At 40.1% G+C, this 15,048-nt stretch overlaps 1 protein-coding gene across 15 annotated transcripts in view; it reads right to left on the bottom strand.

Annotated features, from left to right (window-relative positions):
* BMPR1B (bone morphogenetic protein receptor type 1B) overlaps positions 1-15,048 on the bottom strand; it is a 235,302-nt gene that overhangs the window by 18,859 nt on the left and 201,395 nt on the right. For all 15 annotated transcript variants that reach the window (XM_048942342.1, XM_048942348.1, XM_048942346.1 and 12 more), the window contains 3 exons: positions 13,212-13,367; positions 3,474-3,576; positions 3,287-3,389 (listed from right to left, as the gene is read on the bottom strand). In XM_048942342.1, the coding sequence (XP_048798299.1) occupies positions 3,287-3,389; positions 3,474-3,576; positions 13,212-13,367 (362 nt within the window). The remainder of the gene's footprint in view (positions 1-3,286; positions 3,390-3,473; positions 3,577-13,211; positions 13,368-15,048) is intronic.

Genomic DNA, 15,048 nt, shown 5'->3' with positions numbered 1-15,048 from the left:
AATTGTGAGATGGAGAAGCTCTGCTCTTTAAGACTGGTGCTGTGCTGCTTACTGCTTGTTCCTTGGCAACTGCAACATGCTAAGCAGTGAGGTTATGAGAATAAGCAGCAGCTTCCAAGGAGGCAGCAGTGAGCTATTACTGTGAGCTCAATGAGGGGAACACAAAACAAACAGATAGGAAGTTTAGGAGGCTTCCTCAGGTACCTTGGCTCACACATAATACCAAAGACTAGCACACAGCATGTTTACAAACAATTTTAGGTTGTAAGAAAACATGGATGTGCGCAGGTGTCAGATATGGTCAGCACAGAAAGGGAGAAGTGGCAACAAAAGCAGGATCTCGTTACACCAGCCTGCCTCTCAGTTACTCTTCTGTGCTTTCTCCCTTCTCCCCCTCCCATTCACCCCACTTTGCCATGTGCAGCGTCACGCTGATGAGTGCACTGCAAATGCCACACAGCAGGTTGAAGGGAGAAGTCAGGGTGTCAAAGGCTCTCCTCCCTCCCCGTTTCGTCCAGTTCACAATGTTAAGATCATCCAAGTAAAAATGGCAGTGAAATCCGAGGCGTGGAGACTGTGTGCACACATCAAACCCCATCGTTCCTCCAATCGTTCCCTTGCCCATTCATCACTAGCTCTACAGGCAGGGAGCCAGACACGGTGGCACCACCACTTCTGCTTATACAGGCTTTAAATCAGTAAAGATATATTTCTCCTTTTGACTGATCTCAGTCTGCACTTTCACAAGGATTTCCAGGAATATCTTTTATTGTTTAAAGCAGAGGTGTTGTTTCAAACCCAGTTATGATTTTCATTTCCTCAGTAAGATAAATACATAGGTGGTACAAGGATTTTGTGGTATCATCTGGCTATTTTAACTTGCCAGGTTTGTAACAAGATGAGCTCAAAACTTAAGCTTGGCTCTTAACTTTCTTACATCTTGTTCAAGAAAACCCTGCTTTGTCCAATGCTAACTCTTTGAGCTCCCACCCTCATGTGCACGGCTCTCCTATCTTCTCACAAGGAGAGGGTAAAACTGTCCTTTAGCACATGCCAGGTCTGGAAAAACACTTCCAGGACACAAGCCGCTTGCCTCTCTAGAGATGTTACCTTGGTGTGTGGGTTAATTTGCAGTTCAACAACCTCTGACCTGCAGCTGGACAACCTCCCTAGGCTCTGTTTCCCATGAGATATGACCTTGGATGTAAGTTCAGAAGCCAAATTTCTGTTTGTTTTTTAAATGCCAAGTAGCACACATATTTTTCGTGGAATCCTGGAGGTCAGGAAGCTTCCTAGAAGCTTGTTTTTAGGTTAATCTTCCTTTTGTCATACTTCCAGCTTATGAGAAATGTAATGTACAAGTCTCACAGCTCTCACTCACATATCCAAGTCTAAAAGTTTCCAACAGACACAATGATCACAATGCAGAGTACTGAACACTGGCAATAGTGGGCACTCAGTATTTGTACACAGCTGCACGGAGAATCCCCTAAGTCCAGGCTTTGTTCCGAGCTCTTAAACTAGCATACAGCCATGGCACATAAGAACAGGTCTGGCACCAGGAATGACATATGTGCTTAAGGCTTTAATAAAGGTGCTGGCTTCAGCCCTGCTCAGCTACATGGAAAGAAGCAGCTTCTGGAATACACTGTCAGGACACTGGCAGTGCACAAACTTAGTTAAAACAAAAATCCTCAGAATACACTGAATGATGCATTGTTTTCTGTTTGTCACTATAAAATAGACATTTTGCAATATAAAATGGCTAGAGTCCTGCTCCAACTCTATAACATTATTCTTTCATCAAAAAAATCTATCTGCTGTTTAATGGGTCTGCCACCACAAGTGCCCAAGCGATACTTTTTTTTAAACCCATGTACACACACAGCAAAGTCAACATTGATCCAAACAATTTCTGCCACCATAAAAATCTTGTTGTACTGTTTTCTGTATAAGTAGCAGATAGTACAGCCAAATATCCAAAAACTTAATAAGGCAGATGCCTAATGTTTGGCATTGATTCAGTACTTTTAAGTAGATTTAACATAGAATTAACTCAGCAGAGAGAAGAAATAATCTTCCAAACTCTAATGATATTTATTGATACGCTAAGTAAGTGTGAACAAATATTGACTTCCTTTTGGAGTTTCTCCCTCAGTTCAAATAACTTTTTAAAATGAAAAAAAATACACAACAAAATAGTACATAACTCTCATGTTGGAAGTTGGAATTTTATGAGGTTTCACTGACTTAATGACTTGCTAGTAAATAGTGAAATATTTACACACCACCCTCCACAGGCCTGGCGCTGCAGCCCATCTGTGCAGAGTTTCATAGGTGTGAAGGGAATATCTTACATGAGAGAAGGCTTTCTATGAGCATATATTTATGTGTAAGTAGCTGCTGTTTGTCAGTTTGGGTTTCCAACTCAGAATGCCATGATTACAAATTCTCCTGCAACCCTGAACATACTCTCACAGACTGAATTCCATGCTGACCTCCACAGATCTTGGCCATTGTTGATGATGCCAAGAGTTTATGAAGGAAGAATATTACACTGATCCCAGGAACACATTCTTTAAAAATGGAATCTGCCATATCCAGCCAAAGTGGTTTTATCAATTTTCAGAAAGCAATGTTTAAACAAAACAAACACACCTAAATCTGACCTACGCTTGCCTCAAATCTACTTAAAAGTTAAAACACTTCCATTTGTTCTTAATAACAGCACACACCAACAAAATAATAGTAACTGTACGAGTTTTCACTTTTCATTCTATTTTGAGTTACATTTTTCAAGCAGAAAATCCACTTCAGTGGATTACTGGGTTCTATAAGTAAGAAACGCTTTATGGATTTCAGTCAGTTTGAAATGCTAGATTAACCTCTAGAGATCTGGTCCCAGATGTATGTGCTGTTATGAACAAATATAGGATTCAATTTTATTATCACGAAAAACTATACACAGCAAGAGCCATCCCGTGCCACATGCAACTTCAATCTTTGGGATGACCACTAACAGCCAGCAAATCTATGACAATATCGAGCAAATAATTCATCCGGTGCTCACTGCACGTGAGCAACACAAATAACAGCAGGAACCTGCAACCATGGGTCAAGACACTGCTCTCTACTTCAATAAATCCAGACAGTTTTTAGTAGGGCTCATCTCTCTGATCATGTACACTTGGATGTGGGTGCATTGGTTATGGCTTTGTTTCTTCCTGAGACACAAAGGGCAATAGCAGAAAAAGGTCAGTTTGGGCCTGGATAGACTTCCCTTTACCTCGATTTTTCAGTGGAGGCAGTGTCGGGTGAAGATGTTTGTTACAGTAATCTTGGCCTGTGCAACATTCAATAGATCTTCTTTGGTGTGGAATAGGAGTGTCCTGGAATAATTTCAGAGAAAGCAAAGTAATTAACTGAAAGCCATCAAAATTCAAGCAATACTCAGGCAGCCAACACTTTCTTACCCGACACTGGAAGTCTGAGCCTTCTAATCCCAGACATCCTTTGGTGACCAAATGTCCACCAGAATCATCTTCTTCTATTATGGTGAAGCAGTAGCCATCAGTGCTGAGGATCGAAAAGAATGAATCAGTACAAGGTTCTGAAGTGAAAAACATGGTGTTAAATACAGTCTTCAGCATTATTCATTGGAAGGAAAATCTTCCATTACCAAAGCAACATATTTCCTCCAGCAGCATGACAAAACACTGAAGCACTATTGCACGTGTGGAAAAAGTCAGGCACACATGCAATCTGCTGTAACAGCACAAGACAGCTGACAGTATGACATACTCACCTATCCAAAATTTCACAGCTACAAAGCTCACTAACATCTTAATTCTCTGTAAATTCCTGCAGCCATTAACGTGTGAAGGCTTTGGAAAACTACATAAATGCAAACAGCAATGCTACAGCAGGTCTGCCCTGTGCATGGGAACAAGGCATGGCTACACACACCATGGTGGGAATATGGAAAAAGAAACATTCTTGAGATCCTTGCTGTGAAATCTTATTAAGAGAGATTTGTGATTCCTGTTTTAGATGTATTACAAACTGTGGCACTGGTGTGTGAGTCCTTGAGTTATCATCAACACTCTTCATAACTGTTTACTTGGGTTACAAACCTGAAATTATCCAAAACACTCCCATTTACACAACCGTGTCCCATGGAAGATAAGCATAATAACAGATGGCTAGATGGTGCTGGTGATAAGTGTCCTTCTTTGATGAAGGTCAAATGCCTGCATGCTGCAGAAAGGGGGGGGAGGGTACAAAAGGGGGACTTCATTTTACTGAGATTGCCATGCATTAATTTCTAATTACTGTTGGCGAGCATGTAACATAAATGAGGAACACAAGTTGACTGATTTGGAGGAAAACGATCAAGAAATAAAAAATTATTTAATCCAATACATTTACTTCACAAAAAATATTCCTTTATTTTCATGGGAAACTAACATTGGTTATTACGCTCAGCAAGTATTTTTCTGAGGAGAATAAACTCAGTTAAAACAAGGAAATAAAAAGAAAAAAGGATTAGAAAATTTAAGCACCACAAAATTTCAGATGATTTGCTCCCAGTGGAAGGAAAGGAAGTCTAACAGAGCAGCAAGAGAAAAGAAAATGAGATGTAGGATTCAAAGAGTGCTGTTACACATGGAATAGATAAACACCATTTGTAAGTATTAGCTACAGGACAGACAGATGCTGGCTAGAAAAGAATCATGTCAAACATTTGCAGTAGCATATTTTTATATTAGTGGTGCAGGGTCTAGCCACTGTAAACTTATTACTTCAAATAATAATCTATCACTCGTTATTGACTTCTGGATTTGAAAAGTAACCAATTGTATGTTACAAATTGCTTTCTCAGAGAAAAGAGAGCTAGGGGTTCTACTCCCCTCTGACACTGTGCATACGAGCAAGGCAAAGGAGACAGCTGCCCTTCTGGGCAACAACCACCTTGATTTCATTGCCAAAGCTTAAGATAGGAGCGATAGGATTGCCAAGAAGAGAGACTGTAAGGAATCCATTAGAGTAGAATATTATATTAGATTAGATTTTATTTGTTTGCATGGTGCCTTTGATTCAAAGTAATGAGTAAGTGTAACCCAGGGGACAGAGCAACAAAACAATAAATTGCAATCTAGTGAAACACAAAAAAGAACTCCTCAGCTAGCAATCCACAGCAAAAACGAAAACTCTCTGTTTCACCGAAGGACAGGGGCGGAAGGAAAAGCCAAATTGTTTGCAGAAAAAAAAAAAAAAAAAGCAGGAAAAGTCAGCAATTTTATTTCATTTCTTCTGACTTGTCGTAGGACTCTGATACTTTGCTCATTTTAGAAAATTGACTTTGGGATCCTCAAGCACTTCAGTCCCTCTGAAAATTTTCACAGAATCACAGAATGGCCAGGGTTGGAAGGGACCTCAAGGATCATGAGTCTCCAAGCCCCCTGCCACATGCAGGGCCACCAACCTCCCCATTTAATACTAGACCAGGCTGCCTTGGGCCCCATCCTGGCCTTGAATACCTCCAGGGACGGGGCATCCACAACCTCTCTGGGCAGCCGTTACAATACCTCACCACTCTCTCTGTAAAGAACTTCCCCCTGACATCCAACCTAAATCTTCCCTCCCTCAATTTAAAACCATTTCCCCTTGTTCTGCAGTTATCTACCCTTTCAAAGAGTTGACTCTCCTCCTGTTTGTAGGCTCTTTTTAGGTACTGAAAGGCTGCAATGAGGTCACCCTGCAGCCTTCTTTTCTCCAGGCTGGACAAGCCCAGCTCCCTCAGCCTGTCCTCATAGGGGAGGTGCTCCAGTCCTCTGATCATCCTAGTGGCCCTCCTCTGGACCCTCTCCAACAGCTCCCTGCCTTTTTTGTACTGGGGGCTCCACACTTGGACAGTATTCCAGATGGAGCCTCACAAGAGCAGAGTAGAGGGGAACAATCACCTCCCTGTCCCTGCTGGCCACCCCTCTTTTGATGGAGCCCAGGATACCATTTGCCTTCTGAGCCGCAAGGTCACACTGTTGGCTCATGTTAAATTTTTAATCTATCAAGACCCTCCAAATCCTCCTCCACAGGGCTGCTCTCAAAGACCGCTCCTTCCAGTCTGTACGGATGCCTGGAATTCCTCCGGCCCAAGTGCAAAACTCTGCACTTTGCCATGTTGAACCTCATCAGTTTCATCCGGGCCCACCTTTCTAGCATCTTGAAGTCCCTCTGAATGGCATCCGTTCCTTCCACCGTGTCATTTTACTTCAGATTTAAAAAGACAAACAATATTACACTAAATAGAGCAAAACATAAAAGTTATAAAGCTCCAACAATAAGGGTAAATCATGTTCATTACAGGCAACAATAGAGTAATGAGGGAAACATATGAGAAAACTAAAAATAGCAATGTCGATCAAAATAAATATTGGTTCCAGTTGATTCTAACACTAAGAAAAAATAAAAAGTGTTCATACAATATAAGAATTCTTTGTTTTATTGCAGATTTGGGAAAGAGATAGATAGAGGTGACTCTTCTGAAAAGAACGAAGTCTTTCATTCCCAACCTCCTGCCCTGAGTTCTTGTCCTGGTTCACAGGCTGTCAGATGAACTGCACATTGCAAGGAAAAGGCACAACATACCCCTGCTGGTTTATTGACTTACCTGCCTCAAACTTTTCTTATTCTAACAATTAGGAACAATTTAGCTGTGTATCATCTCTAATTTGATGTTTAGTTTGGTGACTGCACAAATAGAAACTTACGCACACTGCTGACATATCCAAAGCAATATTAAAAACACATTCTCTGCTTCCAACCAATTTGTTTTTTAATAAGCACAATTAGAATTCTGCATAATTTGACTCTGAGAATCTGAGACTGTTGTGTAAAGATGGAATTCATCCCAATGATACAACCCCATACACATCCACTAACCTCCTTCACTAAAGCATCAACTTCTTAAGGTAAGATGCAGGAGAGCAATTGAATGTAAGTTGAATGTGATTGCTAATAAGCACAGATTTGGTATGTCACACATTTGCCAAGAGTGAACTTTCACATCCAAGACAAATGCCAGGGAAACAGTGGGAGTTTGTAACAGAAACACTGGCAGGCACTGATATAGAAGGTGCTGCTACAATTACAGATTACCTGAGCAAAAAAGGTGATCTTAAGCAAGAGCTTTACTAAATGTCAGAAGAGAGGAATGGAGGCCAACAGTTCTGCAGCTGCTCACACAGCTGTCCTTACTGGCCGACAGCCATCGCACACAGAAGATTCAATACCTTAGCTACCAAAACTTGCCTGCTGAAGATTTCCTGTCCTGGTTTCTATATGCAGTCAGGCATGGCAATATATAACTTGCAAAAGCAACATCGTTCCTTCATGTGATTTGGTGCCTATGACAAGCAGATGGGTTAAATAACTTGGTGAAAAGAGTCCTTACATTTAATTCTGTTTGCAATTGAATCCATATGGGTGTTATATTTTTTTTCCCCTCATCCCCATTATACTCCTAGTTTTGATATCAGAAAGAACTACACAATCTTTTCATTTTCATCCTAGGGAACATGGCAAACTTCTGTATTGTTTTTTAAAAATGATTAAAAAGTGTTAGAATATACAATCTCCAGAAATTGAAAGTCTGTATACTTCTATAAAGATTGGATGAAATGATCTCATTCAAAAATTGGCTGGCTGACTCTGTTTGCATCTATTTCACCTATTTTGTCATATCATTCACTTAAGGAGGATGCTGAAGGCTAAATTCAGCAAAACAGTGTCTTTGGATATCATCCCTAAAACAAAGAGCCCCCTGTAAATGTGCTCAGTACAGGCTAATGTTCCAGAAGAAATAACAGTGGCTGTGCATCAGGGAAGTAACGTGAAACCACGAGGGAAGGAGAGCATTACAAAATTGTTGAGCCAGATGCACCTTCACATTTGCACAGCTACCCCAAAGGCAATCAGAGACATACAGACGTGACAAAGCATAGAAGATGGCCCACAGGAGGACAAAGTTCCAAGCCCGACTAGTATTTGAGATAGTGATGCTTGTCCGACCACGTTCTACTGTATGTCGTACCGTTTGGCATCATGCTGAAACCAATACGATGATGAAGAGAATAAGATCAGAGTAAGGTCATCAGGGTGTTCAGTGACAACTCTACTACATTACACACAGAGCATGGAGGGGAAGATACCCAACATATCTTAGCAGAATATCTTCCCATATATCCTATTTCCCATATAGGTCTATCCGTCAATATTATCTCCATATGATCTTCCCAGACATGATTCAGCCTATTAGATGTGTCGCACATTGCTCTTATCACAAATCAACCACAGTTTTCCCTGATATGTGGGTCACAATGCAGAATTCAAGACACAATGCCAGACTATCCAGGCTACGTGCTAAGTATATAAGATTTGATAAGTCTACAGATCTAGTAGCATAACCTTGGGTATGACAGTCACACCAAGCGTGGGTACCTCTCTGCACATTCACCAGCTCTCTCCAGTACCGTTCACTTATGTGCAAAATCCATTTCAGTAAATGTGAGAACTGTGAAGAAGGAAACTATCAACATAAAGCTATAGACTTTTCTCTATTCCCTTTCCCTTTATTTTTTCCTTTTCTTTCTTTTGTGTAAAAAAATTTAAACACTGGCCAAATAATTTCTTTTACCTGGCTTTAAGACTACAGTACAGTTGAATCTGTATGATGTACTCTCCTTTTTAGTGGTAGGGCAGCTTCAACACAGATACTTGCTATTTTTGAATGTTTTCTTGGTTTAAGTAAATTCAATATGCAAGGGAAATCTTAAGTACTTCAACACAATAACACCAAAGTATTCCCACATGCTAAAAAAAGCTATCTGAAAGTAATGCAACAGGTCTCTGTACAGGGAAATTGGACCTGCATTACTGTTTAGCATAAGGCATATATTAAAATATATGATACAGGCAGCCTCTGAGCAAAACTAAGAAAGAACAAGACGTTTCTGAAGCATGGTTCAAAAGGGTGGGATGGAGATCTGGACCTTGGTTTGAGCACTCAGGGAGAAGTCATCTGCTAAGCCATGTATGGGACATAAGGCTGAAGGGGAAAAGAAGAAAAGAGTGGAGCTTGCAAGGGTTGTTCGCTTTTGATTTTACCGATCAAAACAGATTTATTTGCCTCCCGCGCAGCCCCGTATAAAGGCTTACATTAAAAAATAAAGATAAGCTACCATGCAACATCTCATCATAGCTCCCTCATTAGGAAGTGTTCAATTTTACACTAAAAATTGGAAGTGACTAAAAGAAAGTATGCTTGAACTCAGTGCTTTGGCCCACTGTTAAATCCTCTACATATCAAATCACATAGAAAATTCAATCCCATTATCCAGAGAACATGAAAATGAAAAGAAAATCAGGTCAGGTGAATTAATACCTCTGGCAATGCTGAGAAAGCAACTTAATTATTTTATTGCATTAGATAACCAATGCTACCTTAAGACACAGTTGGGCAGAAACCATAAGAAATTAAATTCTATCACCCTGATCCCTAAAACTGTCAGCATTTATTTATGAATGTAAAGAGAATACAACCAGGAACCTAATCAGCTCTGCCTTTATTGCAATCCCATTACACTGATAGCCAATTAAATCTAACAATACTTTTAAAAATATGCAACTAATTTTGACTAGACACAACTGCCCACACACTCATTTTGCCCGTACAAAACATAAAATGAAACAGTAAAATGAGGTCCTGGTTGTTTCAAAGCAGCACTGAGCTTCTTTATTGAAAGCCTTTTATGAACTGCACAGATGTTCAGAAGAATGAAGTTCCAACACACCACAGGCTAGCACACCCTTTACAAGCAAAGAACCATGAAACTTTTACAAAGACCTTAATCATGAGGGTCTCAAGTGCACTAATGAGTTTTAATTACCCCAAGTGGTATCCTCACACCACCCAACCACACGTTCTGCCCAGGAGCTCTGCTTGACCTCAGGTTTAAGCACTACATCCCTTCCAATCTATGGTAAGTGCCTATCTCTAGTTCCCTCTCCTGCTGCTGCTCCAGCCTAGAACTAGCAGGCCCCTTGGCACAGCTATCAATAAATCTAGATCTGCCAGGTGTGTTTAGGTACAGTGAGGGGAACAGGGTGTTAGTGGGTAAGGCAACAGCTAGCGCCAGTATCACCCTCTGCGCCTCGCTTGGTCTACCACACATAGCACTGTCCTTTCATTGCTCCCCATCACTGACTCTTGATGAAATGTCCCTCTAATGAGTCTTTCAAAACTTATGTGCTCATGGATTGATCCGTTTTAAAGAATGCTCTTCAAGCTAGAGCTACTGATTTGTTTATGATAAAATAACGTGCATTTGCAGCTGTGGTATCACTGATAGTTTCCTAAAGAACTATTGCACATAAGTTGAAAAAATACAGAGAAAGGGTAGTTCTGTATAGAAACACAGAAGGCTGATCAAAGATTTGACACAGATGTTGCTTAAGAATATTTATTTCAAATTGGAAAAAAAAAATACAATTACAGAAAGAACTTTAAATGGCCACCAGATGTCCTCATTTTTTCATAAACATTCAGGGTACTGCTTATCTGCTCAGTATGTGTGTCCTGATACATAAATATTTGTGGTAGCAGACCAAAAACTTCAGCAGGGATAGCAGACTGCTATTTGTAAGAGATTTCTATTAGTGACTGTGGTGGAACTGCCTCTTTTATTCCAGGGCTTCTAATTTAGCCACAGCTGGAATTGCTTTTCCATTGAACTTTGGGAGCACTCCTTGCTCCTGGGCACACAAAAAGCTCCTCTGCTCTTGTGGAAGCCTCAGTGGGAACAGTGCACGATGCTCTGAATCAATGTAGCTCAGAGCCCTGCAGACTCCAGTTCAGCTCAAATCTTAACAGACTGACAGAGCTGCCAGCAGAGTTCAATTCTTATCAAATATTGAAAGCTTTTAGTGACTATATCTGAGGGAAGAGGATAATTAATGCAATAACTTTTAATCTGAACAGTTTATTTCTTCTTCAGACAAATGCAGCACAATAAATAATATTTGAATTTCAATATGGTGTAATTTTTTTCAGAGTGAAGTTAAATGAAAATTCCTGAGGCCTTTCAAACTGTGCCAATAGTCATTCAGGATAGCACGAAGCATGAAAGTTACAGGCTGACTAGTAGAAATCTCTCAAAGCATGGGGAAACTCAAAATCCCTGCTCACAGCATGGGGAAACTCATAATCCCTGCTCACCTGACTGGGCTTGGCCAAATCTTTTGAAAGCCAGATACTGGAATGTTAGGCTTAGAACTTCCTTGTCACTGTAAGGTCCCTTTTCACTTTTCATCCTTAATTCCAGCTAAGCATAAGGAATTTAAGAAACAAAAGATTGACACAGTTAAGCAGGTGCAGAGAAGACAAGGCAAGTTGTATGCTTTGTTGTCCTTTGACCTCACTGCAGCTCTCATATCAAGGTAAGGGGAGCTACAGCCACGATCACTATCCTGAAAAGGATTATTGCTGGTAAACCACAAAGGTAAGATATTTAATTTCAAATAATCTAAATTTTTAATTTTAAATTTGTCTAAACTCTTCAGCAACTATATTGTTGTTCATTGGGCAAGTTGGATAGTGCTCAGGTAACAGCACAGGATGGGAAAGAGTGGATAAAACATGCAACAGTGCACCCAAAGTTAGCGTACAAATCGTTCAATGAGTCAGTTCCTTAACATGAGTCCTCTTATGCTTCATAATTAATGGATTCAAGTCTTTTGCATCTTTCCTGTTGATGCATGCAAGGCAGCATATGTGAAAGCAGTGGCTCTTGCTGGGCAGGAACAGGAAAACTGATTCATGCTGTAGGAGATCTGCAAACTGATCTCAGAAGGAATTTTTATTGCTTTTTTTAAATGGACTGCCATTTGAGAGCAGTTAGGTCTGAATTCTAGCTATATATGGGTTTGAAGAAAGAAGGTTGAAAGGGGGAAGTATTTAGAGCTGTCATCAAAAACTGCCATACACCTCTGTGTGAAACTGCAGGCTGAGCTGAACCAAGTCAAGCTACAGAACAACACTCATAAATCCCAAGAAATAGCAATTTGTCTTCAACAACATTGGGTTTTTCCTTGTCTATCTTCTTAACATGCTGCCTGGAAGATCTAGTCAGCACTGACACAATGTTAGATGGTCTCACCTGAAAAATAACTGCATACACCACTGGCTCATCCAGGTGAGCTCATATTTGTGTCCTGCTTTGATGCTTCCTGCAGTTGCACAACTCCACTAAACCAGAGCAGTATCTCCAGTATTTTACTTGGTTTTAAGGAAGCAGAATAAAAAAGTTGATATTTATGTGAAGCAGATGAAGAGTTCACCCCTCCATGACTGCAAAGACAAACTGGGCATTCATCTCAAGCCAAGAGGGATGTCAGATCAGCACCCTAATTCAGCAGCAATAGTTCATGTGTTTGCTGCAGGAGTACCCTGTGAAAAAAGTCAGAGTGGGGGAAGAGCAGTGTGCTTCCACTGCAGGTGCCACTGGTCCACTCTGCTGTATCAGACAGTGTCAATGCTGAGCCTCCAAGGCACAGCATATATCCATCTTAGGGAGTTAGGACCTCTGGGAAAAGCAGAATCCAACCCAAATAAGTTTACTCTATTAATAAGTACTCTAACCAGTGCCTGCAGAAAGACTGTGGGAGTACAGTTAACATTAAAAAAGTATTTAACACTTCATCTCAAGAGAAGAAAAGTCTCCTACCATAAAACAAGTTGTCTTATCAACCTACAAAACACTTCCATAAAAACACATACAAAAGAGTAGGTTTTTTATGATAAATGAAATTTATGAAGATTGATTATAAATTTATGAGCATTTATAGACACTTAAAAATATTTCCAATAAGTCTCCTCTCATCAATCGCATGCACCCTTTAAAAACAAACTACTACATTCAGAATATATCATATATAAAAAGAATTAACACAAGTATTTATCTAAAGCTTGAAAGATGTAAATACTATAAAAAGAAAATATAGATGTGTAGCTGACATCTATGTAAAAAAACCAGCTAATTTCTAAACAACTCCTTTACCAATTACTGCTCAAACAAGAACACCCAACTTGAGACTGCAGAGCCATCTCAAACAGGTTTTCTCATGTTTTACCACCAGATAGATGCTCCACGAACCTGCAGGTGCTGTTGACTGAGTCCTCAGGACAATGGTGGTGGCACTGACATGACAGCTTCTTCTGTGGAGGGGCCGGTGCTGTGCCTTCACCATCTTCTTTTCTGCTCTCCACGCTCAACTTGCTGGAGCTTAGCAAGGGCATCTTGTCCAGAAAACTAGCAAGAAATCAAGGAAGAGGAAAAAATATTTAGGCAGGATTGCAAGACATGAAATGGAGGCTTTAAAGTATTCCTTCACATCAAAATTTGAGTTATTTGAACAGTAATTTGCTACAGAAGAATTTTCTTTAGAAGTCAGTAGTTGCTGTGGTGTGCTGTTTGAGGCTCACTGAGCCTCCATGTCCTTAAACTAAAGGTGCTGATGCTCAAGTTCAGCTGCTGCCAGTGTTCCAAATAAGAGCTGGGATTTTACATATTGTGCAGTGCAGTTTTCCTTCTATTGCATTGCATAGCTCAGATCCTTGATTGCACCTTTGCACTTTGTTTCTCTTTGTAATTGGCACACATCTTCATCCATTGAACTCTGTAACACAGACTGGGATTTACAGCTCTGAAGGCAGAACTGAACATGTGTATAATCCGGAAAGGATCTAACAAAGTGATGCTCTCTCAAGTTCAACAGAACTTCCTGTCACTGAATGGTATAAAGGCTACTTATAAAAACTTTCCTCGTTTTTCCATATAAAATATTGTAAACAATGTGAAATGCAAGAACGCACCCTAAAATGAACACAAATACATGGAGATGATTACTTCTAAAAAATCAGATTACTGAATCTCCATGAGGCTGCTGCAGTACAGCTGGAGATGCTGATGATGGACTAGGAGTTGCTTAAGCAATTCATTCTTCCCCTTACCCCAATTCTTCTCATAAATATCAGCTTTCCGTGCTTGTGAATATTTTAATTTTCAAAGACAAAAATGAGATCAGCATGAAAAGCTTCAGTAGGCAGTTTCTCACTTTCCTGGTGCTTCCCTGTAAAGAATCTTAACTAAAGGGTCATTTATGAACAGCTGTCTCCAACAGAGCAGAAGATCAGGCTTGAAATTCTTGATCTACTGTTAAATCTTCAGGAACAATTGGCATTATTATTATTGTTTTGATTGACTGCTTCTTTGTCTCTAATTGAAATCCTTCCCAAATTTCCAACACCAGGACTGATATATTGCGGAGCTGAAAGAAAACGCCATCCTCCTTGACTCCCTAGTGAAAGAAGGGGTGGGCAAACAGGCAGAGGGGATAGGAATAAGTAGCTGCTTTGGGAGTGGGATGGCAAGCAAGGACTGGTAACAGGCTGAAATATCCTGAGATAGTGTAAGGCTGGAGCAAAAGCAGGCAAAGGGCATGGTAGGAATTGCCTGCACTCATACAGACACTGGCAACAGCTGTCAGATATGCTCTCATCTTCAAGTGAGCAAATTGGGGAATACCCTAGCAAATTGGGGAAAAAAGCTGAGGAAACTGAGGAAACACTGAGGAAAATGAGACTTTGTGTGAGAAAAGTGTTATTTAAACAATTTTTTTTTTAAAGATTACAGCCCTTTCACTCTTTGCATATTATGATGACAAATGAATTACAACCATTCACCAGATCAAATTATAACATCTATGAAAAAGAGCTTGATCATCAAATTTGTTCAGTACCTACAAATCCCATTGAAACCAACTGGAGGTTTTGATTAGCTCACATTTTCTGAAAGCCAAACCATAAAACTCATTATAAAGCAAACTCTGTGCTTGTAATCCTTGTGCTCAGCATCAAGATATTGCCTTCATGACGCAACTGGCTGTTGAAGACTAATATTTTTAATAACTATTAAAAAGTAGAAAATTAGA

This window comes from Lagopus muta, chromosome 4 (genome assembly GCF_023343835.1).
Source record: "Lagopus muta isolate bLagMut1 chromosome 4, bLagMut1 primary, whole genome shotgun sequence".
NCBI classification, from domain to species: domain Eukaryota; kingdom Metazoa; phylum Chordata; class Aves; order Galliformes; family Phasianidae; genus Lagopus; species Lagopus muta.
This window is presented reverse-complemented; position numbering and strand designations above follow the sequence as displayed.